The sequence below is a fragment of the Ischnura elegans genome, unplaced genomic scaffold (assembly GCF_921293095.1).
Source record: "Ischnura elegans unplaced genomic scaffold, ioIscEleg1.1, whole genome shotgun sequence".
In the NCBI taxonomy this organism is placed as follows: domain Eukaryota; kingdom Metazoa; phylum Arthropoda; class Insecta; order Odonata; family Coenagrionidae; genus Ischnura; species Ischnura elegans.
In genome coordinates, this window is record NW_025791688.1 from 61519 (window position 1) to 88712 (window position 27194).

The 27194-nt window shown below is 46.6% G+C and overlaps 4 protein-coding genes across 4 annotated transcripts; 2 read left to right on the forward strand and 2 right to left on the reverse strand.

Annotated features, from left to right (window-relative positions):
• Positions 1-3425: 3425 nt before the first annotated feature.
• Positions 3426-8777, reverse strand: LOC124173483 (histone H2B.5-like). The gene is made up of 2 exons (XM_046552943.1): positions 8379-8777; positions 3426-3930 (listed from the first exon to the last, which is right to left on the reverse strand). The coding sequence occupies exons 1-2, from the start codon at positions 8775-8777 to the stop codon at positions 3466-3468; spliced, it is 864 nt and encodes a 287-aa protein (XP_046408899.1). The 3' UTR covers positions 3426-3465.
• A 6180-nt stretch (positions 8778-14957) lies between these two features.
• Positions 14958-15542, forward strand: LOC124173472 (histone H2A). Its single transcript, XM_046552933.1, has one exon. It carries the CDS (start codon positions 15116-15118, stop codon positions 15488-15490), a length of 375 nt encoding a protein of 124 aa, XP_046408889.1. The 5' UTR covers positions 14958-15115; the 3' UTR covers positions 15491-15542.
• A 298-nt stretch (positions 15543-15840) lies between these two features.
• LOC124173469 (histone H3-like centromeric protein CSE4) lies at positions 15841-25453 on the forward strand. The gene is made up of 2 exons (XM_046552931.1): positions 15841-16976; positions 24960-25453. Exons 1-2 carry the CDS (start codon positions 16428-16430, stop codon positions 25392-25394), a joined length of 984 nt encoding a protein of 327 aa, XP_046408887.1. The 5' UTR covers positions 15841-16427; the 3' UTR covers positions 25395-25453.
• Positions 25454-26234: 781 nt separating this feature from the next.
• LOC124173475 (late histone H1-like) lies at positions 26235-27028 on the reverse strand. Its single transcript, XM_046552936.1, has one exon. It carries the CDS (start codon positions 27026-27028, stop codon positions 26306-26308), a length of 723 nt encoding a protein of 240 aa, XP_046408892.1. The 3' UTR covers positions 26235-26305.
• Positions 27029-27194: the final 166 nt, after the last annotated feature.

A 27194-nucleotide genomic window follows, 5' to 3' on the forward strand; every position in this document is an offset into this window, starting at 1 on the left:
GAACAAATGAATTTTGACAAGTTTCAATTCGCCTGGCCAGACGCTGTTTTTGGCAATCTTAATTATCCAGTAATTAGGCGAAAATACTATTGCAAAAACCACCTTGCAAAATTGCGAGATGACGGCTCCTGGGTTTGAACCCCCGACCGTCACCATCGTTTCTCTCCCAGACTCCGACACTCTACCACTGAGCCATTTGGTCTTGCTGAGAGACCGTCGAATTTTTGGGTATAAGATGGCCCCTATCATTCTATACATCGTATTACGAAGAAAAATTCCAAACCAGCAATGCAAAAAAACATGGCGCAAAAATCATGACATAGATACTCCTGATCAAAATTAAACAGAAAATTACATATCATGCTTGGTTTAAACCAAAGAAAAAATTTTTTTTCCTTGTAAATGTCTATGCATTTTCACTTTTAAGCATATATGTGAAATGAAAACAAAGAAATTTTTAACATAAGTGAATATATGCAGCTTATAGAAAAAACAGTTTCTTTCCCTTGCCTTAATTTGCGGGAGCTTTCCAGCCGGCTGGCGGCCAGGAAACAGGTTCCGTCGCCCGTAAGTAGGTCAGCTAACGGTGAAACTCGAGCGCTGGGGCTAAAAATAGCCCTTACTGCCTGCCTCTCCGTACTCAGCAGCACGGGCTGCCAACCTTTGGGTGCTGAGACTTGCTTTCTTGTTGGCTGCTTCCCGAAATCGATGTCGTGTTGCTCGTTTCTGCAGAACATACTGCTGCAATCTGAAATAGAAAGGTTTATCTTAGGTTTCTTTGAATAAATTCGCCCTCCCCTCATTATATTGTTGTTCTTTCTTCCGTTTTGCAATTTGTGCTTTTCCGTCTTGCAGGGATCGTTCACGTGTCTTTGCACTTTTGCTCCTTACTGTCGATCTCGACCTCCCTGGTCTTTCTATATCACTTTCCTCACTTTGTGTAGGGGTAGTCTTCAGGGTAAAGGGATCAGGGGCTAAAACAAAACTACCACTGCCGGTACAGCTTGGTCTGATCTCTATCATGGACATCCAATCCGGGGAGCGTGACCCCACGGGCTGTTCAAGGCACGTGCTTCCAGTGTCCGGGTTTTCTATTACCATCAGATCATCTTCGTCGTCAGTTTTGGTCGGCGATTGACACTGAGATATTTTTCCCTCGTTTTCACCAGTGTTACGGTCCTTTGTTTGGGTCGGTTTCGCCTCCGGGGGAGGAGACTCCGTTTTCTTTTCTCCTCCGGTGTTGTCTTCTGAGGAGCCCCCCTCACCTGTAGATTTACGTCTATGTTTTTGTCCCCCTCGACTTCCCCTTTTCTTCTGAGGCGAAACGGAAATACTCTCGGCACTGTTGCCAACCGTATTCTCCGAGGTATTCTCATCTCCTCGTTGTTCTTTTGTTTCCTCTTCTTGCGTTTCTTTCGGGCTGCTCTGGTCCCTCACCTCTTGGGTTTCGTCGCTTCCCCCTTTTTTTTCTCCCCCCTGGGCCCGCGATGTCTCACCCGTCGAGGTGCTGGCGACTTCACTCCCCCCCAGATTTTCTAAGTCGTTTTCCGCTCCCCTCGTAACCTCCTCTTCTATCTCGGTCTGCTCTCTGCCGATATTCGTGTCCTCTACCATCATCTCCTCTCCTCTTAGAGTCCGGGCATAGGATTGTCTGCCCCTGGTGAGTAGCAAGGGGCATGCTATCCTCATATGTCCCGTATCTCCACATCGCGAGCATGTTGGTTTTTGGCCGGTGTAGAATATAGCCGCTCGGTACTTTGCTACTTGGATGTACGACGGAATGTCCTTCTCCAATTCCATCTTAATACTTCTGCCCCCTGTGAAGGTACCCTCCAGGGTGTTCGGCCCCACCCATCTATTCATTTGGTAGTCTATAATTTTGCCATAAGGCTCTAGAGCCTTTACGACCTCTTCTTTGGGCACCTCCAGGTTTAACAAATGGACTTTTACAATGGTGGTCTTTTTGCTGGCCGAAGTGACCAGCACTTTATGGTTTTTCCAGGTCCTCCAAGTACCTCCTCTTAGCACCTCCTCCATTTTTTCTTCCGTTTTTACTTTCACAAAAATGGTCCTTCTTTGATTCGTTATTATTACCCCTACTGCTTCGTTGTTTTGGATCCCGAGCTCCGTCTTGATAAAGGCGTGGATCTCCAGGGGTCCAGGGGCGTCTTCATTCCGGTTGAATTCCAACACGAGGGTGTTCACTTTTGGATACTCCATGATATTAAATCCAATTTGTCACTAAATTCGAAGAAATATGAAATTTCAAACAAAATTGAGAACGCGCACGAGTCGCAATTCTCGTCTCACTCCCTCCCCTTCCCTCCCTCCACTCGGTTGTCGCCTCCCACTCCTGGGGAAACCAGTTTTTACGGGAGCCTGAGTTCACGGCTCCCGGCGATCGCGGGTACGATCGCCGGGGCTTAGACCGGTCGCCGAAATCCACGAAAAACAAAACACGCTCGGGAGCTCTCTCTCTATACAACCTCTCGCCTCGCGTATTCAACGTGGTATGGCCGTTGGCGAAGATATGTATGGCTTTTGAAGAATGTTATACTCATTCGGTGATTAGATTCGATAGTTCACTATCTGACTTTGTAACAATTTGGAGTTAAATGTCATACAGGAATGAAATTGAGCATCAACGGCGCATAAAAAATTTCCATTTCAAAAGTATCAGTTTCGGAAATGGATCTGTAAGAGTTAGTTTTCATAAATGTTGCGGAAAGGAAGACAGCTGAAGCGCGGACCTCCCGTGACAAAGTAGAGGCTTTCGAAGATGGATTACAATGGGCTGCCAACGTGGAATATGGAGTGAACTGAAAATGATGGAATAACGGACAAACGGTTTGACGTAAGAGAAACTGTCCCACCAGTTTTCTGAGTAACAAAGTGCCTTTCGTTGTCATAACAAGGAAATAACATTAACGATCGTCTCGTGCGGCTGCAAGTAGACAAAATTTGTACGCACTGGAAGGATTGTCATGCAACGAGGAACTGTGGAGACGTTACGGAGGACTTTACATATAGCGACAGTAGAAATTCATGTACGCGATAGAGGGAAAGGAGAAACATCTGCCATGAAGATAAGGAAAGAGAAAATAATGTTGCATAAATTATTAATTTGTGGGAACATTGTATCTGTTACGCTCGTGGAAAAACGATTTTTGAACTTGAACATTTGAGAGAGCCCGGAGACACCGTCACACTTCGCTTTCACAATGCGACGGCAACAATCACAGACTGTTGGAATGAAATAACTGATGAATGATCAACAATCTGTTGCTATGGCAACCAAGGATTAATCATAAAAATTAGGACCTTCTGAGCACTGAAAATGAGATATGGACTACCGTTGTGAATTTTAAAGTGGAACTTCGTTTTTGTCGTTGAAGTAAGCAATGGAAACATCACACTGAATGATGTAGGGCCCTAAAAAGGGCCGTTGGGGCGCTACCAAGTAATTTACTTGGAGCTGGTGTACTTGGTCACAGCCTTGGTGCCCTCAGACACGGCGTGCTTGGCCAGTTCACCGGGGAGCAGGAGCCTGACGGCGGTCTGCACCTCCCTGGAGGTGATGGTGGAGCGCTTGTTGTAGTGAGCGAGACGGGAAGCCTCGGCGGCGATCCTCTCGAAGATGTCGTTGACGAAGGAGTTCATGATGTTCATGGCCTTGGAGGAGATACCGGTGTCAGGGTGGACCTGCTTCAACACCTTGTAGATGTAGATTGCGTAGCTCTCCTTCCTCCTGCGCTTCTTCTTCTTGTCTCCCTTGGAGATGTTCTTCTGGGCCTTGCCGGCCTTCTTGGCAGCCTTTCCGCTAGTCTTGGGTGGTATGTTGGTATCAACGTTGCGTAGCAGCGAGATGTATCTGAAATTCAGCACTAAGTGGCCGCGCCGTAGGCGCGTTTGGGAACTGTTCCGGTGAGCCTAAGCTCACCCCAACCAGTCAGTTTACAAAAGATTATACTAAATGGCGTAAGTGTTCTGTTGCTAGTGTCGTGTTGTGTTTGCGAGAACGAGAAACTTACAACTAATACATGGATTGATTAAACAAAAAATTATTTACAAGGAATACAGCATTTTGGAGTAACATTAGAATTTAATTGGTTACAGGATGAGATTAACAATTAACGATGAACATTCTATTTTGTGCTTATGGTTTTTTTTTTTCATTCTTTTTTATTAATGTTTTTTTTTTTTATATATCTCTTTTTTATCTCTTTTATTATTTTTTTTTTATTTTTTAATATGCATTTTAGTTAAGGTTTTTTTTTTGTTACATTATCATTTTTTTTTTTAAATGCATATTCGTTTATTATTTTTTAAATGATTTTTTTTGTTTTATCATTATTCATTTTTTTTTTTAAGTGATAAGCACTTTTTTTCTTCGTGAATGTCAGTTATACAAAAATTACTAAGGCCTAACTTAGAATTAGAAGAAGGAAAAGACATAGAAAAGACTCATAGAAGAGTGACTTGGAGAGGCAGTGTATGTGTCGTTGGGATGCTTGGATCATAGTCCCAGATGTGTTCGAGAAGAGTATTATTGGTGCCCTTTAGCCTGGATTTGAAATTTTGCGTTAACTGTGAGATGAATTCGTTCATTGAGGGGAGGTTGTGTGCTTTCAGTACATCAGACAAGGTTACCAACCGGGAGATTTTAAGGAGATGTCTTATTGATTTGTTTTGGAATATTTCCAGTTTCTGACGGATCGTCCTGTTCTTAGCAAAGATTTCACAAGCATAAAGCACCACCGGTCGGACTATAGATTTATAGATACGGATCTGAGCGCTGTGGGAGAGAGCATTGGAGGGAGTGGAGAGACAAGAAATGGCTTGTCGGACGGCAATTGCTTTACCGGTGCAATATTTAAGGTGGGGAACGTAACTTAGTCTGCTGTCCAAGAGAATGCCGAGGAATTTGTGCGTGTTAGCTCTAGGTATTGCCTGATTGTTGAAGTGTGGAGATGTGGTTGTGTTAAATTTTTGTCGGAAAGAGAAATGGACGTGGGTGCTTTTGGTGGCGTTGATCTGAATTTTCCAATCAAGCGTCCATTTATGAAGGCGTTTCAGATGGATATTAATTTTGTGAACATTGACGTCGCCCTTACGGGAAGTGGCCGCGATAGCGGTGTCATCAGCATACATATGAATGGAAGTTTTCGGAGTTGATGGCATGTCGTTGACAAACAGAGTGAAGAGGAGAGGACTCAGCAATGAGCCCTGCGGAACGCCTGCTTCCATGGGCCTTAGTGAGGACAAAGTTTGCCCTTCGGCGACTCGGAATTGTCTGTTGTTGAGGTATGAGATTAAGAAGAGGATGTCGGAGGGAGGGAAATTGAGGAGATGCAGTTTGTAGATTAGGCCTTTGTGCCATACACGGTCGAAGGCTCGTGCTACATCAAGGAAGACAGCGTCGGTAGAATATTTTCTGTTAAAGGAATGGCTGATTTTCTCCACCAGGCGGAGAATTTGATGGATGGCGGACATTTTCCTCCGGAATCCAAGCTGTTCCGGGCGAATAATATTATTGGAAGTAGAGAAAGATTCAAGGCGGGAAAGAATGATTGATTCAAAGACTTTGGAGAGGTTGGACAGAAGTGAAATGGGGCGGGAGTTTCCTGGGATTTTCGGGTCTTTGCCTGGTTTGGGAATGAGGATGATTTTAGCTTGCTTCCATTTGCTGGGAAAATAGGGAAGGGAATAAGCTGAATTGAAGAGGTCGGAGAGAAGAGAGTTGAATTTAGGTATTCTGCTGGCAAATTTGAGTTGAAAGTTAGAAATTTGGTCAAGACCGGGGGCTTTTTTAGAAGGAAGAGCTGAGAGAATTTTGCAAACGGAAGATTGAGAACAGATGGGGAAGTAATTGGGAGGAGCAGGAAGGTTGTTGAAGAATCTATTAATTTCTCTTTCTTTGGGGGAAGAGGAGGTGTCAAAGGCCATGACTTTTTGTAGGTGGTCAGCTTGGATTTCTACTTTTCTGGTAGGATCAAAAATAAGACCGGAGTCTGTGGACAATGGAGGATGAGAAATTTTTTGTTTGTTTTTTAGCGCTCTAATAGTCCGCCAGATGGGGCAGGTGTTGGGGTCGTGAATATTCTCTGGATTGTTTTCGAACGTTAGTCTACCGACATGTTCTTCCCATTGATGTTGGCTAATTTTTTGTATTTCTTTTTTGACAGAATTTGCCAGTTTGTTGTAGTTAGATTTGTCCGCCTTGTCATGAGAGTTTTGCCAGATTCGGCGGGCGGTATTGCGTTGTTTGATTAGTGAAACAAGAAAAGCAGGGAATCTGCGAGCATATTTAATTCTGGACGGGAAGGATTTCGTGGCTCTCTCCTTAGCTGAGATGAGAGCCGTGGTGATTGCATCGGATTGGGTTTCTATGGAATCAGGAGAAGGTATGTTAATGAAAGGGATATTATCTATTGATTTTTCCAGAATTGATGTGAATTTTTCCCAGTCGGTAACAGCAATAGTGCGTGGAGGACAGCGGTTTGCGGAGAGAGGAATGGAAAAGTGAAGAGGAAGGTGGTCGGAGGTAAAAGAGTAGATTACAGAAGGAGTGAAGTAGAAGGGAAGATTGAATGATAATCCGAAATCAATAACGTCACATGAACGTGGTGCGTAGTGAGTAGGTTGAAGAGGAGCTAGGATAGAGAAGTTTTTGTTCCGGATGAAGGAGTAAAGTAGTTTTCCGTCAGGGTTTGCACTATTGCTGTTCCAACTGGGATGTTTGCAGTTCCAGTCGCCGAAGAACAGGCCATTAGGGTAAATGTTGAACAGGCGCTCCAGAGAGTCAATGCTGAACCTTTGGGAGAGAAGGTGGTATACAGAGAAGATGTTTATAGGACCGGCGTTGGTGTGTATGGCAATACCTAGAGCTTCGAAAGTGTCTGGGTGCGGGGAGTTTAAGAGGGAATGGGAGAGGTTTTTGCGGACCAATACTGCTACTCCTCCTCCCCTTGTGATGCGGTCCAGTCTGTAAACGTGAAAGTGTTCATTGTTTAAGGATTGTTGTGGTGAAAGATGTGTTTCCTGTAATAAAATGATGTCTATGTTGTTGTCTATGCTATATTGGAAGAGTTCTTGTTTTTTAGCCAATATACCATTGCAATTCCAAGAGATTACGTTAAGCGTAGATCTATTGGTGTATGAGTTCATGGTTCGGTTTGGAGGAGCAACAGTTGGTTAAGGAGAAAGGTTTTCTTTTCGTTGACGGAGGTGAGAGCGGAGAGGTTGGAGGATATGCCGGAGAACCAGGACAAGAGATTCTGATTTTCGGCGGAAGAGGGAGTGAGGGAAGGATTGGTATCGGTCTGTGGTTGAAGGGAAGGAAAGCCGGTTGTAAGCGCAGCTGAAAAGGACCTGGTAAGTGGAAGAGGTTGTGGTGCCGGGGTAGGTTGGGAGGCAGAGCGACGTGCAAGCATCGCGGCTTTGGCTGCTTTGATTTTGGGGCAGCCGCGGTAGCTAGCTGTGTGAGGTTCTCCGCAGTTGGCGCAGGTTGGCTGAGCGCCTTCAGGCTTGGTACACTCTGAGTGTGAGTGGTCTTGACCGCATTTTACGCATTTGGGCTGTAGAGAGCAGTGATTTTTAGTGTGACCAATGCCTTGGCAGCGGTAGCATTGGACAGGAATGGCAGGTTTTTTGTAATCTGAGATTTTAACTGATAAGCCGGCAAGGAAATGAACGTTGTGAAAAGCTTGAATATTAATGGAAGGGTCTGCTGTGACATGGCAAACTCTAGTAGGATATGGAGTTACTGAGGTGGTTCCCAGACGACTTTGAGCCACGGAGGGCCTGGTTGAGGTTATTCTGCGGACAGACATGACTGGAAAACCTTGTTGTTTTAGTTCAGCAAGAACCTGTTCTGTGTCTACTGAGGGAAGGATGCCACGGAGAGCAAATTCTCTGCGACGATTCTCAGGCAGCTGGTAAGTTCTAAAGGGAATATTTAAGTTGGTAAGGATTGATTTTACTGACGTGAAATCGTTCACTGAATGACATTTTATTATTGCCGAGGTGGTGTTTGTGGCGTGGGAAATCGGAGGCGTTGAACAGGCTTTCAGAAGTTTGGGATATAATTCAGTCCATTTGGACGTGTCCGCTACGTAGATAGGCGGAATTTTAACTTTTTTTTCTGGAGAAACTGGAATGGAATTTGATTGAGAGTCGTTGGAGGAGGGATTGTTTGAAACGGAAATGGAAGCGGAAACGGCTTCGTCGTCATTTGAGGAAAGAAGTTGATACCTGTTAGTAATTGCTATCGGAATATTTGCCGGAGAGTTCTTTTGTTTTTTCTGAATTTTGCTCCGGGTGACAGCAGGGGAAATGGCATTGGAATTATCCAGGCTATTACAAGGGGCGTTCGTAACCTGCGACTGACTGGTAGGGGTAGCTGAAGTTGATGGTTCTGAATTGGCTGATTTGTTTGGGATGACTGACTTTATTATGGCTTGATTTGCCTTGCGAGATTTAGTTCCGGAGTTGAATTGGGTGGTTGAGTGCGCATGGGTGACTGGGCACGGCGCTGGCGTCTTCGAAGTAGTTTTGGCAGGCGCTGCTACATTGGCGGAGGACTTCTGGATGGCTGCCGTGCCTTTCCCATCTGCGATCTGCTGGAGTTTGGTAATGGTCCCCTTAAGGACCGCGGCGGCCTCAGTCCCATACAAAGCTGACAGTCGTTGGATGTCCGCGATGAGACCAACCGTCCCGTTGACATCCGGCGCCGCCGACTCCGGCAGGGAATCGGCGACGACGGTTTTGGCCGCCATTGCGGCCTTGACGTTGAAGGGAGGGCAGGAGGGGGGCCTAATTCCCTGACGTGGGGACCCGGCCGTTTCCCCCGGGCGGTGCTATGAGCGATACTAGCGGCTCAGAATGCCCGGGGTAGCGGCCGAGAACGACCGGGGATGGTCACCTTGTGCAAGGGGGCGACACCCGGAGGTGAGAACCGCAGTGGCCGAGCTTGAAATTAGGAACAAACTCGGCCAGCCGCGGCCCCCCGGTTGGTCCCTAAAGGTGACGGAAGGGAATTTGAAGAGTCGTCAGTCGCTTGATGATTTTTGCTGACGAAGTCCAAAGTTGGCCCTCTTTAGGTCCTCGGGTCCTGTGTTGGTGGCGCTGCCTTCCCGTACGCTGACGCGGGTCGAATGGCAAGGCCTCCTCGCTTGCCGGGGGTTGGCCGGACGACGCTGAAGGCGTCCTCGACGGCCCGGGCGGCGGTTGACGCGCCTCAAGCGGTGACGCGTGTCCCTCGATGCCGATGAGGTCCCTCGTTGGCGGCGTGCCGCGTCTAAGGCACTAAGCTGTGACCAAGTAAGCAATGGAGAAAACCAAGCAAGCAATGGAGCGACCCAACAGCAATGGAGAAATCATTCAATGAATGTATCTGAAATTTCAGCACTAAGTGGCCGCGCCGTAGGCGCGTTTGGGAACTGTTCCGGTGAGCCTAAGCTCACCCCAACCAGTCAGTTTACAAAAGATTATACTAAATGGCGTAAGTGTTCTGTTGCTAGTGTCGTGTTGTGTTTGCGAGAACGAGAAACTTACAACTAATACATGGATTGATTAAACAAAAAATTATTTACAAGGAATACAGCATTTTGGAGTAACATTAGAATTTAATTGGTTACAGGATGAGATTAACAATTAACGATGAACATTCTATTTTGTGCTTATGGTTTTTTTTTTTCATTCTTTTTTATTAATGTTTTTTTTTTATATATCTCTTTTTTATCTCTTTTATTATTTTTTTATTTTTTTTTTATTTTTTAATATGCATTTTAGTTAAGGTTTTTTTTTTTTTTTGTTACATTATCATTTTTTTTTTAAATGCATATTCGTTTATTATTTTTTAAATGGTTTTTTTTGTTTTATCATTATTCATTTTTTTTTTTAAGTGATAAGCACTTTTTTTCTTCGTGAATGTCAGTTATACAAAAATTACTAAGGCCTAACTTAGAATTAGAAGAAGGAAAAGACATAGAAAAGACTCATAGAAGAGTGACTTGGAGAGGCAGTGTATGTGTCGTTGGGATGCTTGGATCATAGTCCCAGATGTGTTCGAGAAGAGTATTATTGGTGCCCTTTAGCCTGGATTTGAAATTTTGCGTTAACTGTGAGATGAATTCGTTCATTGAGGGGAGGTTGTGTGCTTTCAGTACATCAGACAAGGTTACCAACCGGGAGATTTTAAGGAGATGTCTTATTGATTTGTTTTGGAATATTTCCAGTTTCTGACGGATCGTCCTGTTCTTAGCAAAGATTTCACAAGCATAAAGCACCACCGGTCGGACTATAGATTTATAGATACGGATCTGAGCGCTGTGGGAGAGAGCATTGGAGGGAGTGGAGAGACAAGAAATGGCTTGTCGGACGGCAATTGCTTTACCGGTGCAATATTTAAGGTGGGGAACGTAACTTAGTCTGCTGTCCAAGAGAATGCCGAGGAATTTGTGCGTGTTAGCTCTAGGTATTGCCTGATTGTTGAAGTGTGGAGATGTGGTTGTGTTAAATTTTTGTCGGAAAGAGAAATGGACGTGGGTGCTTTTGGTGGCGTTGATCTGAATTTTCCAATCAAGCGTCCATTTATGAAGGCGTTTCAGATGGATATTAATTTTGTGAACATTGACGTCGCCCTTACGGGAAGTGGCCGCGATAGCGGTGTCATCAGCATACATATGAATGGAAGTTTTCGGAGTTGATGGCATGTCGTTGACAAACAGAGTGAAGAGGAGAGGACTCAGCAATGAGCCCTGCGGAACGCCTGCTTCCATGGGCCTTAGTGAGGACAAAGTTTGCCCTTCGGCGACTCGGAATTGTCTGTTGTTGAGGTATGAGCTTAAGAAGAGGATGTCGGAGGGAGGGAAATTGAGGAGATGCAGTTTGTAGATTAGGCCTTTGTGCCATACACGGTCGAAGGCTCGTGCTACATCAAGGAAGACAGCGTCGGTAGAATATTTTCTGTTAAAGGAATGGCTGATTTTCTCCACCAGGCGGAGAATTTGATGGATGGCGGACATTTTCCTCCGGAATCCAAGCTGTTCCGGGCGAATAATATTATTGGAAGTAGAGAAAGATTCAAGGCGGGAAAGAATGATTGATTCAAAGACTTTGGAGAGGTTGGACAGAAGTGAAATGGGGCGGGAGTTTCCTGGGATTTTCGGGTCTTTGCCTGGTTTGGGAATGAGGATGATTTTAGCTTGCTTCCATTTGCTGGGAAAATAGGGAAGGGAATAAGCTGAATTGAAGAGGTCGGAGAGAAGAGAGTTGAATTTAGGTATTCTGCTGGCAAATTTGAGTTGAAAGTTAGAAATTTGGTCAAGACCGGGGGCTTTTTTAGAAGGAAGAGCTGAGAGAATTTTGCAAACGGAAGATTGAGAACAGATGGGGAAGTAAGTGGGAGGAGCAGGAAGGTTGTTGAAGAATCTATTAATTTCTCTTTCTTTGGGGGAAGAGGAGGTGTCAAAGGCCATGACTTTTTGTAGGTGGTCAGCTTGGATTTCTACTTTTCTGGTAGGATCAAAAATAAGACCGGAGTCTGTGGACAATGGAGGATGAGAAATTTTTTGTTTGTTTTTTAGCGCTCTAATAGTCCGCCAGATGGGGCAGGTGTTGGGGTCGTGAATATTCTCTGGATTGTTTTCGAACGTTAGTCTACCGACATGTTCTTCCCATTGATGTTGGCTAATTTTTTGTATTTCTTTTTTGACAGAATTTGCCAGTTTGTTGTAGTTAGATTTGTCCGCCTTGTCATGAGAGTTTTGCCAGATTCGGCGGGCGGTATTGCGTTGTTTGATTAGTGAAACAAGAAAAGCAGGGAATCTGCGAGCATATTTAATTCTGGACGGGAAGGATTTCGTGGCTCTCTCCTTAGCTGAGATGAGAGCCGTGGTGATTGCATCGGATTGGGTTTCTATGGAATCAGGAGAAGGTATGTTAATGAAAGGGATATTATCTATTGATTTTTCCAGAATTGATGTGAATTTTTCCCAGTCGGTAACAGCAATAGTGCGTGGAGGACAGCGGTTTGCGGAGAGAGGAATGGAAAAGTGAAGAGGAAGGTGGTCGGAGGTAAAAGAGTAGATTACAGAAGGAGTGAAGTAGAAGGGAAGATTGAATGATAATCCGAAATCAATAACGTCACATGAACGTGGTGCGTAGTGAGTAGGTTGAAGAGGAGCTAGGATAGAGAAGTTTTTGTTCCGGATGAAGGAGTAAAGTAGTTTTCCGTCAGGGTTTGCACTATTGCTGTTCCAACTGGGATGTTTGCAGTTCCAGTCGCCGAAGAACAGGCCATTAGGGTAAATGTTGAACAGGCGCTCCAGAGAGTCAATGCTGAACCTTTGGGAGAGAAGGTGGTATACAGAGAAGATGTTTATAGGACCGGCGTTGGTGTGTATGGCAATACCTAGAGCTTCGAAAGTGTCTGGGTGCGGGGAGTTTAAGAGGGAATGGGAGAGGTTTTTGCGGACCAATACTGCTACTCCTCCTCCCCTTGTGATGCGGTCCAGTCTGTAAACGTGAAAGTGTTCATTGTTTAAGGATTGTTGTGGTGAAAGATGTGTTTCCTGTAATAAAATGATGTCTATGTTGTTGTCTATGCTATATTGGAAGAGTTCTTGTTTTTTAGCCAATATACCATTGCAATTCCAAGAGATTACGTTAAGCGTAGATCTATTGGTGTATGAGTTCATGGTTCGGTTTGGAGGAGCAACAGTTGGTTAAGGAGAAAGGTTTTCTTTTCGTTGACGGAGGTGAGAGCGGAGAGGTTGGAGGATATGCCGGAGAACCAGGACAAGAGATTCTGATTTTCGGCGGAAGAGGGAGTGAGGGAAGGATTGGTATCGGTCTGTGGTTGAAGGGAAGGAAAGCCGGTTGTAAGCGCAGCTGAAAAGGACCTGGTAAGTGGAAGAGGTTGTGGTGCCGGGGTAGGTTGGGAGGCAGAGCGACGTGCAAGCATCGCGGCTTTGGCTGCTTTGATTTTGGGGCAGCCGCGGTAGCTAGCTGTGTGAGGTTCTCCGCAGTTGGCGCAGGTTGGCTGAGCGCCTTCAGGCTTGGTGCACTCTGAGTGTGAGTGGTCTTGACCGCATTTTACGCATTTGGGCTGTAGAGAGCAGTGATTTTTAGTGTGACCGATGCCTTGGCAGCGGTAGCATTGGACAGGAATGGCAGGTTTTTTGTAATCTGAGATTTTAACTGATAAGCCGGCAAGGAAATGAACGTTGTGAAAAGCTTGAATATTAATGGAAGGGTCTGCTGTGACATGGCAAACTCTAGTAGGATATGGAGTTACTGAGGTGGTTCCCAGACGACTTTGAGCCACGGAGGGCCTGGTTGAGGTTATTCTGCGGACAGACATGACTGGAAAACCTTGTTGTTTTAGTTCAGCAAGAACCTGTTCTGTGTCTACTGAGGGAAGGATGCCACGGAGAGCAAATTCTCTGCGACGATTCTCAGGCAGCTGGTAAGTTCTAAAGGGAATATTTAAGTTGGTAAGGATTGATTTTACTGACGTGAAATCGTTCACTGAATGACATTTTATTATTGCCGAGGTGGTGTTTGTGGCGTGGGAAATCGGAGGCGTTGAACAGGCTTTCAGAAGTTTGGGATATAATTCAGTCCATTTGGACGTGTCCGCTACGTAGATAGGCGGAATTTTAACTTTTTTTTCTGGAGAAACTGGAATGGAATTTGATTGAGAGTCGTTGGAGGAGGGATTGTTTGAAACGGAAATGGAAGCGGAAACGGCTTCGTCGTCATTTGAGGAAAGAAGTTGATACCTGTTAGTAATTGCTATCGGAATATTTGCCGGAGAGTTCTTTTGTTTTTTCTGAATTTTGCTCCGGGTGACAGCAGGGGAAATGGCATTGGAATTATCCAGGCTATTACAAGGGGCGTTCGTAACCTGCGACTGACTGGTAGGGGTAGCTGAAGTTGATGGTTCTGAATTGGCTGATTTGTTTGGGATGACTGACTTTATTATGGCTTGATTTGCCTTGCGAGATTTAGTTCCGGAATTGAATTGGGTGGTTGAGTGCGCATGGGTGACTGGGCACGGCGCTGGCGTCTTCGAAGTAGTTTTGGCAGGCGCTGCTACATTGGCGGAGGACTTCTGGATGGCTGCCGTGCCTTTCCCATCTGCGATCTGCTGGAGTTTGGTAATGGTCCCCTTAAGGACCGCGGCGGCCTCAGTCCCATACAAAGCTGACAGTCGTTGGATGTCCGCGATGAGACCAACCGTCCCGTTGACATCCGGCGCCGCCGACTCCGGCAGGGAATCGGCGACGACGGTTTTGGCCGCCATTGCGGCCTTGACGTTGAAGGGAGGGCAGGAGGGGGGCCTAATTCCCTGACGTGGGGACCCGGCCGTTTCCCCCGGGCGGTGCTATGAGCGATACTAGCGGCTCAGAATGCCCGGGGTAGCGGCCGAGAACGACCGGGGATGGTCACCTTGTGCAAGGGGGCGACACCCGGAGGTGAGAACCGCAGTGGCCGAGCTTGAAATTAGGAACAAACTCGGCCAGCCGCGGCCCCCCGGTTGGTCCCTAAAGGTGACGGAAGGGAATTTGAAGAGTCGTCAGTCGCTTGATGATTTTTGCTGACGAAGTCCAAAGTTGGCCCTCTTTAGGTCCTCGGGTCCTGTGTTGGTGGCGCTGCCTTCCCGTACGCTGACGCGGGTCGAATGGCAAGGCCTCCTCGCTTGCCGGGGGTTGGCCGGACGACGCTGAAGGCGTCCTCGACGGCCCGGGCGGCGGTTGACGCGCCTCAAGCGGTGACGCGTGTCCCTCGGTGCCGATGAGGTCCCTCGTTGGCGGCGTGCCGCGTCTAAGGCACTAAGCTGTGACCAAGTAAGCAATGGAGAAAACCAAGCAAGCAATGGAGCGACCCAACAGCAATGGAGAAATCATTCAGATATGTATGTATCTGAAAAATCCTGGGTCAGTTTATAACCCGTAGAGGCAGGACCAGCCGATTCGCGATTGGTCGATTAGGCTGAGGCGCCGGCCAGCGGCAGCCCAGAATATGTATAAACCACACGGGGAGCTGTCCGCTGTCAACGATTCGTCGTGAGGTCTGCACCGTAGCGCCGAAAACAACTTGATTCATCATGTCCGGACGAGGAAAGGGAGGCAAAGTCAAGGGGAAGTCCAAGTCCCGTTCCAGCAGGGCCGGACTTCAGTTCCCCGTGGGACGTATTCACCGTCTTCTCCGCAAGGGCAACTACGCCGAGCGTGTCGGTGCCGGTGCCCCCGTGTACCTGGCCGCCGTCATGGAGTACCTCGCCGCAGAAGTTTTGGAGTTGGCCGGTAACGCCGCCCGTGACAACAAGAAGACTAGGATCATCCCTCGTCACCTCCAACTGGCCATCCGTAACGACGAGGAGTTGAACAAGCTCCTCTCAGGCGTCACCATCGCCCAGGGTGGTGTCTTGCCCAACATCCAGGCCGTGCTTCTGCCCAAGAAGACCGAGAAGAAGGCTTAAGCGATCTCTTTCTTGGAAGAGAATAAAAAATGGTCCTTTTTAGGACCGCAAACCATCAAGGTCTGTCAGTCTTACGACTATGTCAAAAATTTGTATACTTCCCAAAATACGCACGAAAAATAGTCTAGAAATTACTTTCCATTTGTCATGTAGGTGAATCGAGTTGTCAAGTAGTAATGCTTGTAGATAATTATAATACATTTAATAATATTGACGGGTGAAGTGTAATGAAGGGAAGAAATTGTTGATCTAGTATAGCTTCGCTGTGAAAAAGTAAAACAGTGGAAATGATATGCAATGCAACGAAAACGTAGCGCTACTATGTAGAAATTTGAAAACATTGTGGCAGCTGTCCGTTTCTTAATTAATGATGCATAACAATGTGTCAAGGAACACATTTGAATGGATATCCAAAGTAGCAAAAAAGTCGCGATACTATGTAGCAAATTTAAAATATGTTGGCAGCAGTGCGTTTCTAAGTAACTGATAGGCGATGTCTAACAATATGTCACAATCACCGCATTCGGCCGAAGAATTGTTACAAAAGCGATGAAGGCATTTGGTCGTTGCTAAGTAACGCAACACACTATCAATAGACGACAATGGCAACGGCTTTTGCCGCTTGAAACTGCAACAATTAGTACTGGAAATGGAACACTGAGCGACCATTATTGTTGAAGTCGCTTAACTTGGATGGATAAAAAAAACACATTGATCGTCCCTCAGCAGTTTACTAAATGAACTTTCAGTATGGATGAACGTATTAGGTTTAATAGCATAATAACTTACTTAATTTTGTGATTAGTGACAAAATAAGTTGTATTCCATTGATGTTCTTTTATTTACACTCCATCATTACCTGATATTTCATTTGTTATCGTTGACATCACATTTCTGTGATTGCGACGTGTTTAAGCAATGGCAAATAATATCCTGCATGTTCTATGGTCCTGAAAAGGACCTTTGTTATTCGATGATGCAGCTGCCAGATGTAATGGGCTGCTGCCACGATGGAAATCTAACCACCGAATCCGTACAGGGTGCGTCCCTGGCGCTTGAGGGCGTACACGACGTCCATGGCGGTAACGGTCTTCCTCTTGGCGTGTTCGGTGTAGGTGACGGCGTCACGGATCACGTTCTCCAGGAACACCTTGAGGACACCGCGGGTCTCCTCGTAGATGAGTCCGGAGATACGCTTGACTCCTCCACGGCGGGCCAAACGGCGAATGGCTGGCTTGGTGATGCCCTGGATGTTGTCGCGAAGAACCTTGCGATGACGCTTGGCGCCTCCTTTCCCCAAGCCTTTTCCTCCCTTGCCACGTCCAGTCATGTTGCTGCTGTCTCGGTGAGAGAATCGTGGTTGCGCCACGTTCTGCTTTCTTTTTATAACGTCTTTCGACGGTCTCGCACTCTCAGCCAATCACATTTCGGCACATGTAAGAGTCTACACACTCATGCCAATATATTGGGTCGAGAAATCGCCCAGGTTAGTCGGGATCGTCCAGAAGAAGAAGCCCGCCAACCCCGCTCCTGCCGCCGCCACCACGCCGACCACCAACGCCGCCACCAGCTCCATCGCCGGCCCTTCGGGGGCCAATGCAGATCCTACCCCTCAATCCTCCCGAGCCTCATCCCGTGCCTCCTCCCGTGAAGGATCTATTTCCGAAGCGGGCTCCTTCTCAACCCTTTCCTTCGACCAATCCCCTACCCCTACCCGTCAACCCCACCTTTCCCCCTCTAGGTCAACGGCAGCGCCGAAGAGCTACGCCAAGGACACTTCGGTGTTCCTTGGCAATCTTCCGGCAAACGTGACGCAAAAATCTCTGTTTCAGGCGCTAATGTTTGCTTTTCCCCCCCTTAGGACCGTCGCAGATGTGTCTGTCTTCTCGGCAGATAGGAAAGCCAGGCTCCGCATCCCAGCGTCGTTTGGTTATCTGTTTGAGAAGGCAGACGAAAAGATGAAGCTTGACCACCGACTTGGCGGGCCGTGCACTGCAGTAGTGCGGCGCCCGGCCGCCAAGCCGGCGGCCACTAATAAAAAACTTTCTGCTTCCTTTTCAGTTGTGGTGAAAGGAGTGGACCGCGGCACCACGGAGGCTGAACTCCAAGAGGGACTGGGCCTAATGTCATCCGACAAGGCGAAGGTGACGAGGATCATCGCCAGGAGAGACGGCCAGCCAACAACGCTGATGAGGGTCGTCACCCGTGATGCCGACCTGGCCCAGCAGCTACTCCAAGAGGGACTCCAACTATACGGGAAAAGACATAGTGTCGAACCCTCCCATCCTCCACGCTGCCAGCCCGCCCAATGCCGCAGGTGTTTGGGTTTCGACCACCCGACACAAGGCTGCAGGCGAGATCTTCGCTGCGCAAGATGCGGGGCGTCCCACCGCTCCGCAGCTTGCGCGGCGGAGAACCTCAAATGCGCCAACTGCGGAGGAGGGCATCACGCCGGGGACTCGAGGTGCCCTGTGCGCCCGGCGGAACCAACTGGGCTGGCCAATACTGCCCAACTAATACCTTGCCCTGTTCTTCCCTCCCCAGGTGAAGCGGCCGAATCCCTGGTGACGAAGGACGATCTGCTACGGCTCCTCAGCATCCTGTTGGCCAACCTACACCCTAAGGAGAGGACCACAGTGGCAGAGATTCTAGACAGCGCGGCTCGCGACGTTCTGGGATACTCCGTCAAGGCAGTGTATTCCTGGAACCAGCAGCTGGCGGCCATCGGAAGGACAGACGGATGAGCTTAAAAACTTTATTTTCTAATTCCTTCGAAATAACTGTCTCTTTCAATTGGCCCCTCAGGCAACGACAAGATAACTGCATTTAAAGTTAAATTTCCTGCAAGTAAATTCTCAATCCTTAGCAAAGTCAATCTTAACTGATTTTAACCTAAAAATGATATTTCATTCCAAATTAAATTAAATTTTAAATTAAATTACTACCAGTGCAACGTTAGCAGCTAATCTTAACTTAGATTCACTAAATTAACAATTTCTAATTGAAGAATGAAAATTCACACAAATATCAAACTTGAACATTTAATTAATAATAATATCAGTTACCTAAATTTGGACATTTAATTTAATTGCATGTTATGATTTTTCAAGAATATCCGTACTATTGCCTTTCGCATGCTGAAATTTGTCACTCAGGCTTTTCGACTGCAACATTGTATGCTTTTACCTTCATCTGCATTAATAATTAATTAACTTCATCAATATCTATAATTAAACTCTGAGCGTATCCTTCCTTTCTGCCCATAGGGCATACTGAAACTTGTCTTTCTTCAATGTCTTCTTCTAGAAACACAAGTCCATCCGTCTAATGTAAATATCTCGCCGAAATTTTTTTTTCGTATCTTGACGATAGGCGAATGTATATATCAAATGTAAATACTAAATAAAATGACGAGGACAATGCAACTTCTGCTCTGCTAAAATGTACAAATATGTAAATAAATATTTAATATCCTAGTGACAATATTGTTGGTTGTAAATAGTATAAAACTTGTGCTATTATTAAGGATGTAATATATTGTATATTAATTCAAACTCTAACATTGCAGCACTACAGCCATCACTACAGCCTTTACTCCAATACCGGACGCACCAGCAAACCAAGGACACCAGGATAACGACGAACAACACCACCGCGAGAACATCAACATTACCAGCAAACACCAATATTACACGGCGGTCTACGTGGGGTTTTGCCGGTTTCCCTCACGTCTCGGACAAATGTCGGACCAATAGCCATCCCGGAAGAAAAGAGTTCCAGATTTTCTGATTTTTTTTGCCATATCTGCTACATGCTCACAAACAATGTATAAATAATAACAATTGTGACATGCCCTGAAGAGGAAAATTTCCTATAACGGGGACCTACTGTATATATTATAATACTCTACCTCACTATGTAAATATCCATGTAAAACTTGCAGTATGGAAATAAACCTTTTGAATTGAATTGAAAATTGCCCAGGTTAGTTACAGTTAGTTAGTTAGTTGGAGTTGAGTTCAGTTGAGTTCAGTTCAGTTGAGTTGAGTTAGTTCAGTTGATCTTCTGTGCGCTCCGCGGCAATTGATGTTCTTCCGGAAATTGAATGAAAATGAATGGAATGAATTAAAAAAGAAGAAACAGCATTACCATCTCCTATCAACCCATAGAGAACCCTTTTTTTTCCTTTTTTTTTTTTTTTCCAACCTTCACCTTCACCCGAAGCCTTCACCTTCACCCGAAGACTCCTTCACTCTTCACCTGAAGACCTTATCCTGCCTGCAATCCAGCTGATCATCAAATCATCCTAACTACCGTCCCGGTAGCTCTCTTTATTTTTTATTATTTTTTATACAATAATCTAACGTGAATAACATTACTTGCACTCCCAAACAATTACACGTCCCTCAACGGCGACGTGACAGAGCCCCGGGGGGAGGCGAGCAATACTGGACGCTCGTTCCCTCCCTTCGGGTGGTGTCTGTTTGCGTCTTTCCCTGGGAAGTCTCGCCCAATACCTCAGGCACGGGTAGCGCAAGCACGCCCATTGCACGCCTGGGGGACTTGGGTGGGTCCCCTCGCTAGGTTCCCATGCCCTCCCGATCCCCCGCACCACACCCAGACATGCACTCACGGAAGCAGAGGCAACCAATTAAAAATCCCTCCCCAACGGTCAACATGAAGACTCCAGCGACGCCGCTAGAAGTTCCATCGGCCCTCTTCAGGGCCGTCCCACCACCGACCTCCGCCAGAAGCACTCAAGAATCTCCAGCGCCTTCCACCAGCAGCCAAAGTCCGGTTCCGGCCCCCTTAAGGACCTCATCATCATCAAATGCACCTTCTCCAGCTCCAGCCGCCGTCAATTCGAGTCAACATGACTCCATTCCTTCCCTGATGTCCGTCAACACTGCTCCTACTCCATCAACCGCCAATCAGCCTGCTCAGCCCGTTCCTGTGGCCCAAAGCTCTGCTTCCGTGTGCTCACACGCCGCCACTACCGCCTCTTACGTTGCGCCCATGCACGATAGGGAATTTGAAGTCGTACAGAATAAACGCCGTCGCCATATGGCCAATGGTAGTCTTTCCTCCCCACCTCCGATCAAAATTAGCAATCGATTCACTCTAATTTCCACTCCAGCTTCTGCCCCCGTAGCCAATCAGCCTTCTCAAACTCCCGAGGACATGGAAACTTCCGCGCCCTCCCCCCGAGTTCGTCTTCCGCCCTTCAGGCTCGCCAGCACCGAAAACTGGCCAACTTTGTATAGCCGCATAAAAAATGCCTGCACCTTCCCCCCGGCCGCCCATTCAACAGGACCTAATTCAGCCATTATTAAGTGTTCCACCCCTGACGACTTCCGTGCAACTGACCGAATCCTGAAGGAATTAAACATTCCTTACGTTACCTACGCTATATCTGACGAAAAACGAAAGGAATATGCCATCACCGGCATACTCCAATCAGTCCCGACAGAAGACGTTATGACTGAACTGGAACACTTAGGCTTCCCTGTCGTTCACGTCGAACGAATATTTTCTACTCGACCCAGTAACTACGAGCGACAGCTCGGACATAATGCCGTACCAAAATACCCGACCAGAACCTGCCGGGTCTCATTGGCCCCTCATGCCGACCTTCAAAAATTTACTTCCCTTCACCTAATTGCCGGACTAAGCGTCCGTATTTTTCCCTTCCGTAAACCCCTTCAACCCGTTCAATGCCATAGGTGCCAACGCCTTGGGCACACAAAAAATCACTGCCAACTCCCTCCAAACTGTGTCAGATGCGGTGCTGACCACATAACCGGACAGTGTACAAAGCCCCAAGGAGCCGATCCCACTTGTTACCTCTGCCAAGGCGGCCACACCGCTAGCTACCGTGGCTGCCCCATCCATAAAGACGCCAGGAAAGCACTAATTGCTGCAAAATTCCCCTCTAGACCCGATTTTCCTACCCAACGTTCAAACTTAATTCATAATTCCCGCAGCTTTGCCTCCACAGTCGCTAATTCACCTCAGCCAATCACAAGCCCCGAAGACCCAAGTCACTCCGAAATGGTACGATACCCCGAATACCCTCAAAATTCTCATTTTCCGCCGGTTATGTACCAAAATCCCAACCAACTACCGATGCCCGACAATGCCACCGCCCCGTCAGCCGACCCCGACACCGCGGAACTGCTCCGTTGGTGCCGGGGAATATTCTCACAGCTCCGCCACTGCAATTCCGTGCAGGAAAAGAAAATTTTCATTCTTGAGCAGCTACTTACCCTCACCGCTACACCATGAACAATACGACACACTGCATACCTACACTCAAGTTACTCTCGTGGAACTGTCAAGGCATCACGAACAAGAAAAACGAACTCCTGCAATATGCATTTGATAACATGATACACGTAATTTTATTGCAGGAAACACACTTGAAACCACATAATACACTATCTAACGCCCATTATAACATACACCGCCTTGACAGGGACACGCGGGGAGGGGGGGTAGCTGTCTTAGTTCATAAATCGCTTAATTATTCCATTCTCAACGTCCCCGTCCTAAATTCCCTTGAGGCCCTTGGAATCGCACTTGACACCCAACACGGTAAACTTAACATCTTTTCAATATATCAACCTGCCACCAAAAAGCTCAGCAGCGACGACCTTGAGGAACTTTTTTCCATGTATTCGAGCGGTCTTTTCATAGGCGACTGGAATTCAAAATCCCCTTCATTTAATTCGTACGCTACGAATAAAAACGGCAAAACTCTGCTTAAATTCATTACCGGCAAACCATTCTCCGTTCTTGCTCCAACTTCACCTACTCATTATTGCTCTTCCCACAGATATTCTGCCGATATTCTTGATTTTGCCGTTTGCAATAACCTTCCCATTACTTCAACTCCTGATGTAATTCATTCATTCACTTCCGACCACTTTCCAATTCTTTTTCACATTCCCATTCAGCCGCGTAAAATAATTCCTCCTGCAAAAATTTTCACTAATTGGTCTCGTTTCGTTAATTCCCTTACCATCAATCTCGATTCTATTCCTCTCCTTGATTCCCCCTCCACGCACGATCTTGATCAGAGAGCTTCACTCATCAGCTCCACTTTAACCCGGGTTAAAGATTCCGTCACGCGATCCATTCCCGTCTCCGCGAGCGCGCCCAGTCACTTCGATCAATCTATCGTAGAACTGATTAAGCGTCGTAATGCCGCGCGTAGGCGATGGCAGCGCTCCAGAGATCCGTATGACAAGCTGCGCTATCAACATCTCTGCGCAGGCGTCAGTAGGGAAATCTCAAAACATTCTTCCGAGCGTTGGAACACACATGTATCTACACTCTCATTCGAAGACAACACCCTTTGGAAAACATCAAAGTCCCTCAGACGCACAGTTAAAGTAATTTCTCCCCCAATTAAACATGATAACAAATACATTTACGACCCGCAACACAAAACCGAAATCCAGGCGGACCATTTGCAACAAACCATGGCACTAGATCCTTCTCATTCTCCCCTTGATAGACAAATTGCCTTGGTTCTAAGTACTTTTTCTCTCCCAAAGCCAAATTTTGATATTACCTCTTCTTTTGAAATCGAATCTATTATCAATAAATTCCCCAAACACAAAGCCCCCGGTTTAGATGGCATCACCAATCTTTTATTGAAAAACAGTTGTAAAGTTCCCCGCTTCAGTCTTCTCCTTGCTGATCTATTTAATAATTGCTTCAAATCCTCCCATTTTCCGGCTGCCTGGAAAGTAGGCAAAGTAATTCTTATTCCAAAACCCGGAAAAAATCCCACCATCCCAGGAAATTCACGACCAATCACATTACTTTCCAACATTTCCAAAATTTTTGAAAGCATCATACTATCGAAATTAGAATTACACGTTCAACAAAATAACACATTCCGCCCTGAGCAATTTGGTTTCAGGAAACGCCACTCTTGCACTCACCAAATCCTTCGCCTCGTTGAACAAGTTACACGCGGATTTAACCTTCGACGCCCTACAGATGCGGTTTTTCTGGACGTTGCCAGAGCCTTTGATCGCGTTTGGCATGACGCGCTCATCTACAAAATGTATCTTAATCAGTTCCCGATGTCTCTGATCGCGCTCGTCAGAAGTTACCTCCGAGGCCGCTCGTTTAAAATCTCCGACTTCAATATCTTGTCGTCGGAAAGACCAGCGCAAGCTGGTGTTCCTCAGGGCTCGCTGTTGAGTCCGTTATTATTCAACATTTTCGTAAACGACATTCCCACAGACGATGACACTACACTCCACATGTATGCAGACGACACAGCCATTTCAGCACAATCCAAATACACCGACACTAACATCAGAAAACTCAACAGACATCTTAGCAAAATTCATAAATGGACCGAAAAATGGAAAATTCAGATAAACGCCTCCAAAAGCAGTCATTTACACTTCGAGAGAACCCGAAAACACGAACCTAGAAATTCAGTACTCATCCAAAACACACGCGTTCCAAGGGTCGACAACCACCGCTTTCTTGGCGTCATCCTCGATCAACGTCTCTCCTACAAATCCCATTCCACTGCAGCAATAGCCAAAGCCCGGCAGGCACAATACGCATTAAACGGACTTTTATGTAAAAAATCGCCACTGACTAAAGACAATAAAATACGGCTGTACAAAGGAATAATTCGTCCCATCCTGCTCTTCGGCGCAGAGATTTTTGCAAATTCCCTCCCAATTCAAAATAAATTAAATACATTTCAGAATAAGTCCCTCCGTTTCATCTTGCATTTTCCGCAGAGAACCAAAATTTCCCATGTCCTCAGAGCTCACAACCTAACCACCGTTCAGGAATTTATCAGTCAACAAGCAAATCGCATGGGCGCTCGTCTTACAGCTACACAAAATCCGCTTTTAATTAATATCTGGAATTACAACGAAAATCTGCCTACTACACATACACTGCCTAAGCATATCACTCGTCTATGAGTCTTTCGTATGTCTTTTCTCCTTACGTTGCGTTCTTTTTTAATAAAATTCACATAAAATCGTTATAAAAAAAATTATAAGATACGTTAAAAAACTTAATAGAAAATCTAAAAAATACTTCGAAAAATCCTCAAAAAAAAAATATAAAATATTCAAAAATGAAAAGGACTCTAATCTAAAACCAAAAAAATAATAAAAAATATACCATTTAGGTACCGAAAATACAAAAATATTGTTGCGAAAGCTATGTTCATTTTTTTTCTTTCTTTTCTCATCAACTTTGTTTTTAATTATTTTTAGTTTTAGTTCTCCAGTTCTATCAACAGTTACTTTAGATTATAAGTTTCCTCTTCTCACAAACATTACACTACACAAGTCACGCAAACCTCCGTCATTTTTATTTTAATTATTTTTTGACAACATTGGTAGTGGTGGCAAATAGCTACCGGGACAATTTTTCTTGCGCCTTCGGCGCGTCAGAACGTCTGCTCGGCTCGGCCCAGGTTAGTTACTTTCCCGACAGGAAAATGGCACGTACCAAGCAGACAGCCCGTAAGTCGACCGGAGGCAAAGCCCCCAGGAAGCAGCTGGCCACCAAGGCCGCTCGCAAGAGCGCGCCGGCCACCGGTGGAGTGAAGAAGCCCCACAGGTATCGCCCAGGTACCGTGGCCCTCCGAGAGATCAGGAGATACCAGAAGAGCACCGAGCTTCTGATCCGCAAGCTGCCCTTCCAGCGCCTGGTCCGTGAGATCGCCCAGGACTTCAAGACCGACCTCCGCTTCCAGAGCTCCGCCGTCATGGCTTTGCAGGAGGCGTCCGAGGCCTACCTCGTGGGTCTTTTCGAGGACACCAACCTGTGCGCCATCCACGCCAAGCGCGTTACCATCATGCCAAAGGACATCCAGCTGGCACGCCGTATCCGCGGAGAGCGCGCTTAGATCGTCGTCGCTGTCGACTTCTTGTCGGCACAAAAACAAAAGTCCTTTTCAGGACTAGACGTCATACAGACGATTGTTTCCCATTGCTTACATCGACGAGAATGAAATAATATTTCATAAAGAAAATCTGAAAGAGAATGAAAAAATAATAAAGTTGTAATTAATGATAATTATAATTAACTAATGAAAAATAGTTGAAATGAATACTGGAAGATATGAATAAAACTTATGAAAAGATGTTTTTTTGCAGATGGAGTGCTTGGCATCCTGGTAGTTTCCTGACGGAAAATGCTATCTTTACAGAATGGCAATTTAAATTTCATAAGTAACGGAAATTACGAAGATCTATCAGAATAACAAAGTCAGGAGTACACTCAATCCTTTATCGAGTTACGACAATGTAGGCATCTCTCGAACTCAAAAAACGTCGTTAGGAGATGTTGCCATGCGCGACGATTGTTTTCAGCCAGCAGTATTGTCACGGAAAATACTAATGCAACAATGACATTCGCCAAGATTTCATTGTTTTCAACAATCGACCGTCTTGGTTGCAAATATGTGATACGCAAATACTTCATTCTTTTGAGCAATCAGGCTTTCTGCTGCAGCAGACGTCTCTTTCGAAACTTAGTTTCATAGGTAAATTTTTACTGCCAAAAAATTATCTGACAACCTTCAATGGAAGGTGCATTAATTTGACGTAAAATTAGCGGATTTGTAGAAGGAATATTGTCCATCTACTCATTTCCTTCAATGGGTAAGGTTTGAAACTTTACTGGGTAAGGTGAAGGAGTTTGGAATTTTGTTTTAAGCATGGAAAATAGTCATCTGTATGACTTGATGGCCCTTAAGAGGGCCTAAATTGAACTTCGCGTACATCGAAGTTCGGTGAACCTGCGAGGTTCGGTCGCTCACTTCTTCTTGGGGGCGGCGGCGGCCTTCTTTGCTGCCGCGGGCTTGGGCTTGGTGGGCGTCTTCTTGGGCTTGGGCGCCTTGGGCTTGGTGGGCGCCTTCTTCGCCTTCGATGGGGACTTTGCTGCCTTCGCCGCTGGCTTGGCTGCTGCGGGCTTCTTCTTGGGCTTGTCTGCTTTCTTTGCCTTCTTCGCGGGAGGCGCGGACTTGGAGCGCTCCTTGGGCGCGGACCGCTTGGTGGCAGCCTTCTCCTTCTTCGCGGGCTTGGGCTTCTTGGCCGCGGCGGTCTTCTTGGCTGCGGTCTTCTTCGCCTTGGCTGCAGCGGGTGCAGCCTTGTCCTTCAGCGTGGTGGAGCTCAGCTTGAAGGACCCCGACGCTCCCTTGCCCTTGGTCTGTACGAGTGTGCCGGAGGTGACGGCGGACTTGAGGTACTTCTTGATGAAGGGGGAGAGCTTCTCGGCGTCGACCTTGTAGGAGGCGGCGATGTACTTCTTGATGGCCTGGAGGGAGGAGCCGCCGCGTTCCTTGAGGCTCTTGACGGCGTTGTTGACCATCTCGGAGGTCGGTGGATGCGAGGGCTTTGCGCGGGCCTTCTTGGAGGCGGCGCCCTTGCTGGCCTTCTTGGATGCTGCGGATGCGGCGGGCAGGGGCTTGACGGCTGCGGTGCCGGACGGCTGGGCCGCCGGGGGCGCTGCTGCGGCTGCTGCGGTAGCGTCTGCCATGGTCTCGGACGAGAGGTATGAAAATTTCAAAATTTCGCGTTTCCCACCTTCGAGATATCGTACCATTTCGGAGCGCGTTCGCCGCTGTCGAACTTGTCGTCGGCGTTCTCCTTCGAATCTTTGTACTCGACTTCGTCTCGCACTTTATCGTTTCGGACGGCGCCGG

Bases quoted from the DNA above. Each gene is read 5' to 3' on its own strand.
- LOC124173483 (XM_046552943.1), bottom strand. From the start codon at position 8,777: ATGGCGGCCAAAACCGTCGTCGCCGATTCCCTGCCGGAGTCGGCGGCG. The intron at 3,931-8,378 runs GTTACGAACGCC...GGGTGAGCTTAG, and splicing joins CCCCTACCAGTCAGTCGCAG to GCTCACCGGAACAGTTCCCA.
- LOC124173472 (XM_046552933.1), top strand. From the start codon at position 15,116: ATGTCCGGACGAGGAAAGGGAGGCAAAGTCAAGGGGAAGTCCAAGTCC.
- LOC124173469 (XM_046552931.1), top strand. From the start codon at position 16,428: ATGTTCTATGGTCCTGAAAAGGACCTTTGTTATTCGATGATGCAGCTG. The intron at 16,977-24,959 runs GTTAGTCGGGAT...GGCTCGGCCCAG, and splicing joins TGGGTCGAGAAATCGCCCAG to GTTAGTTACTTTCCCGACAG.
- LOC124173475 (XM_046552936.1), bottom strand. From the start codon at position 27,028: ATGGCAGACGCTACCGCAGCAGCCGCAGCAGCGCCCCCGGCGGCCCAG.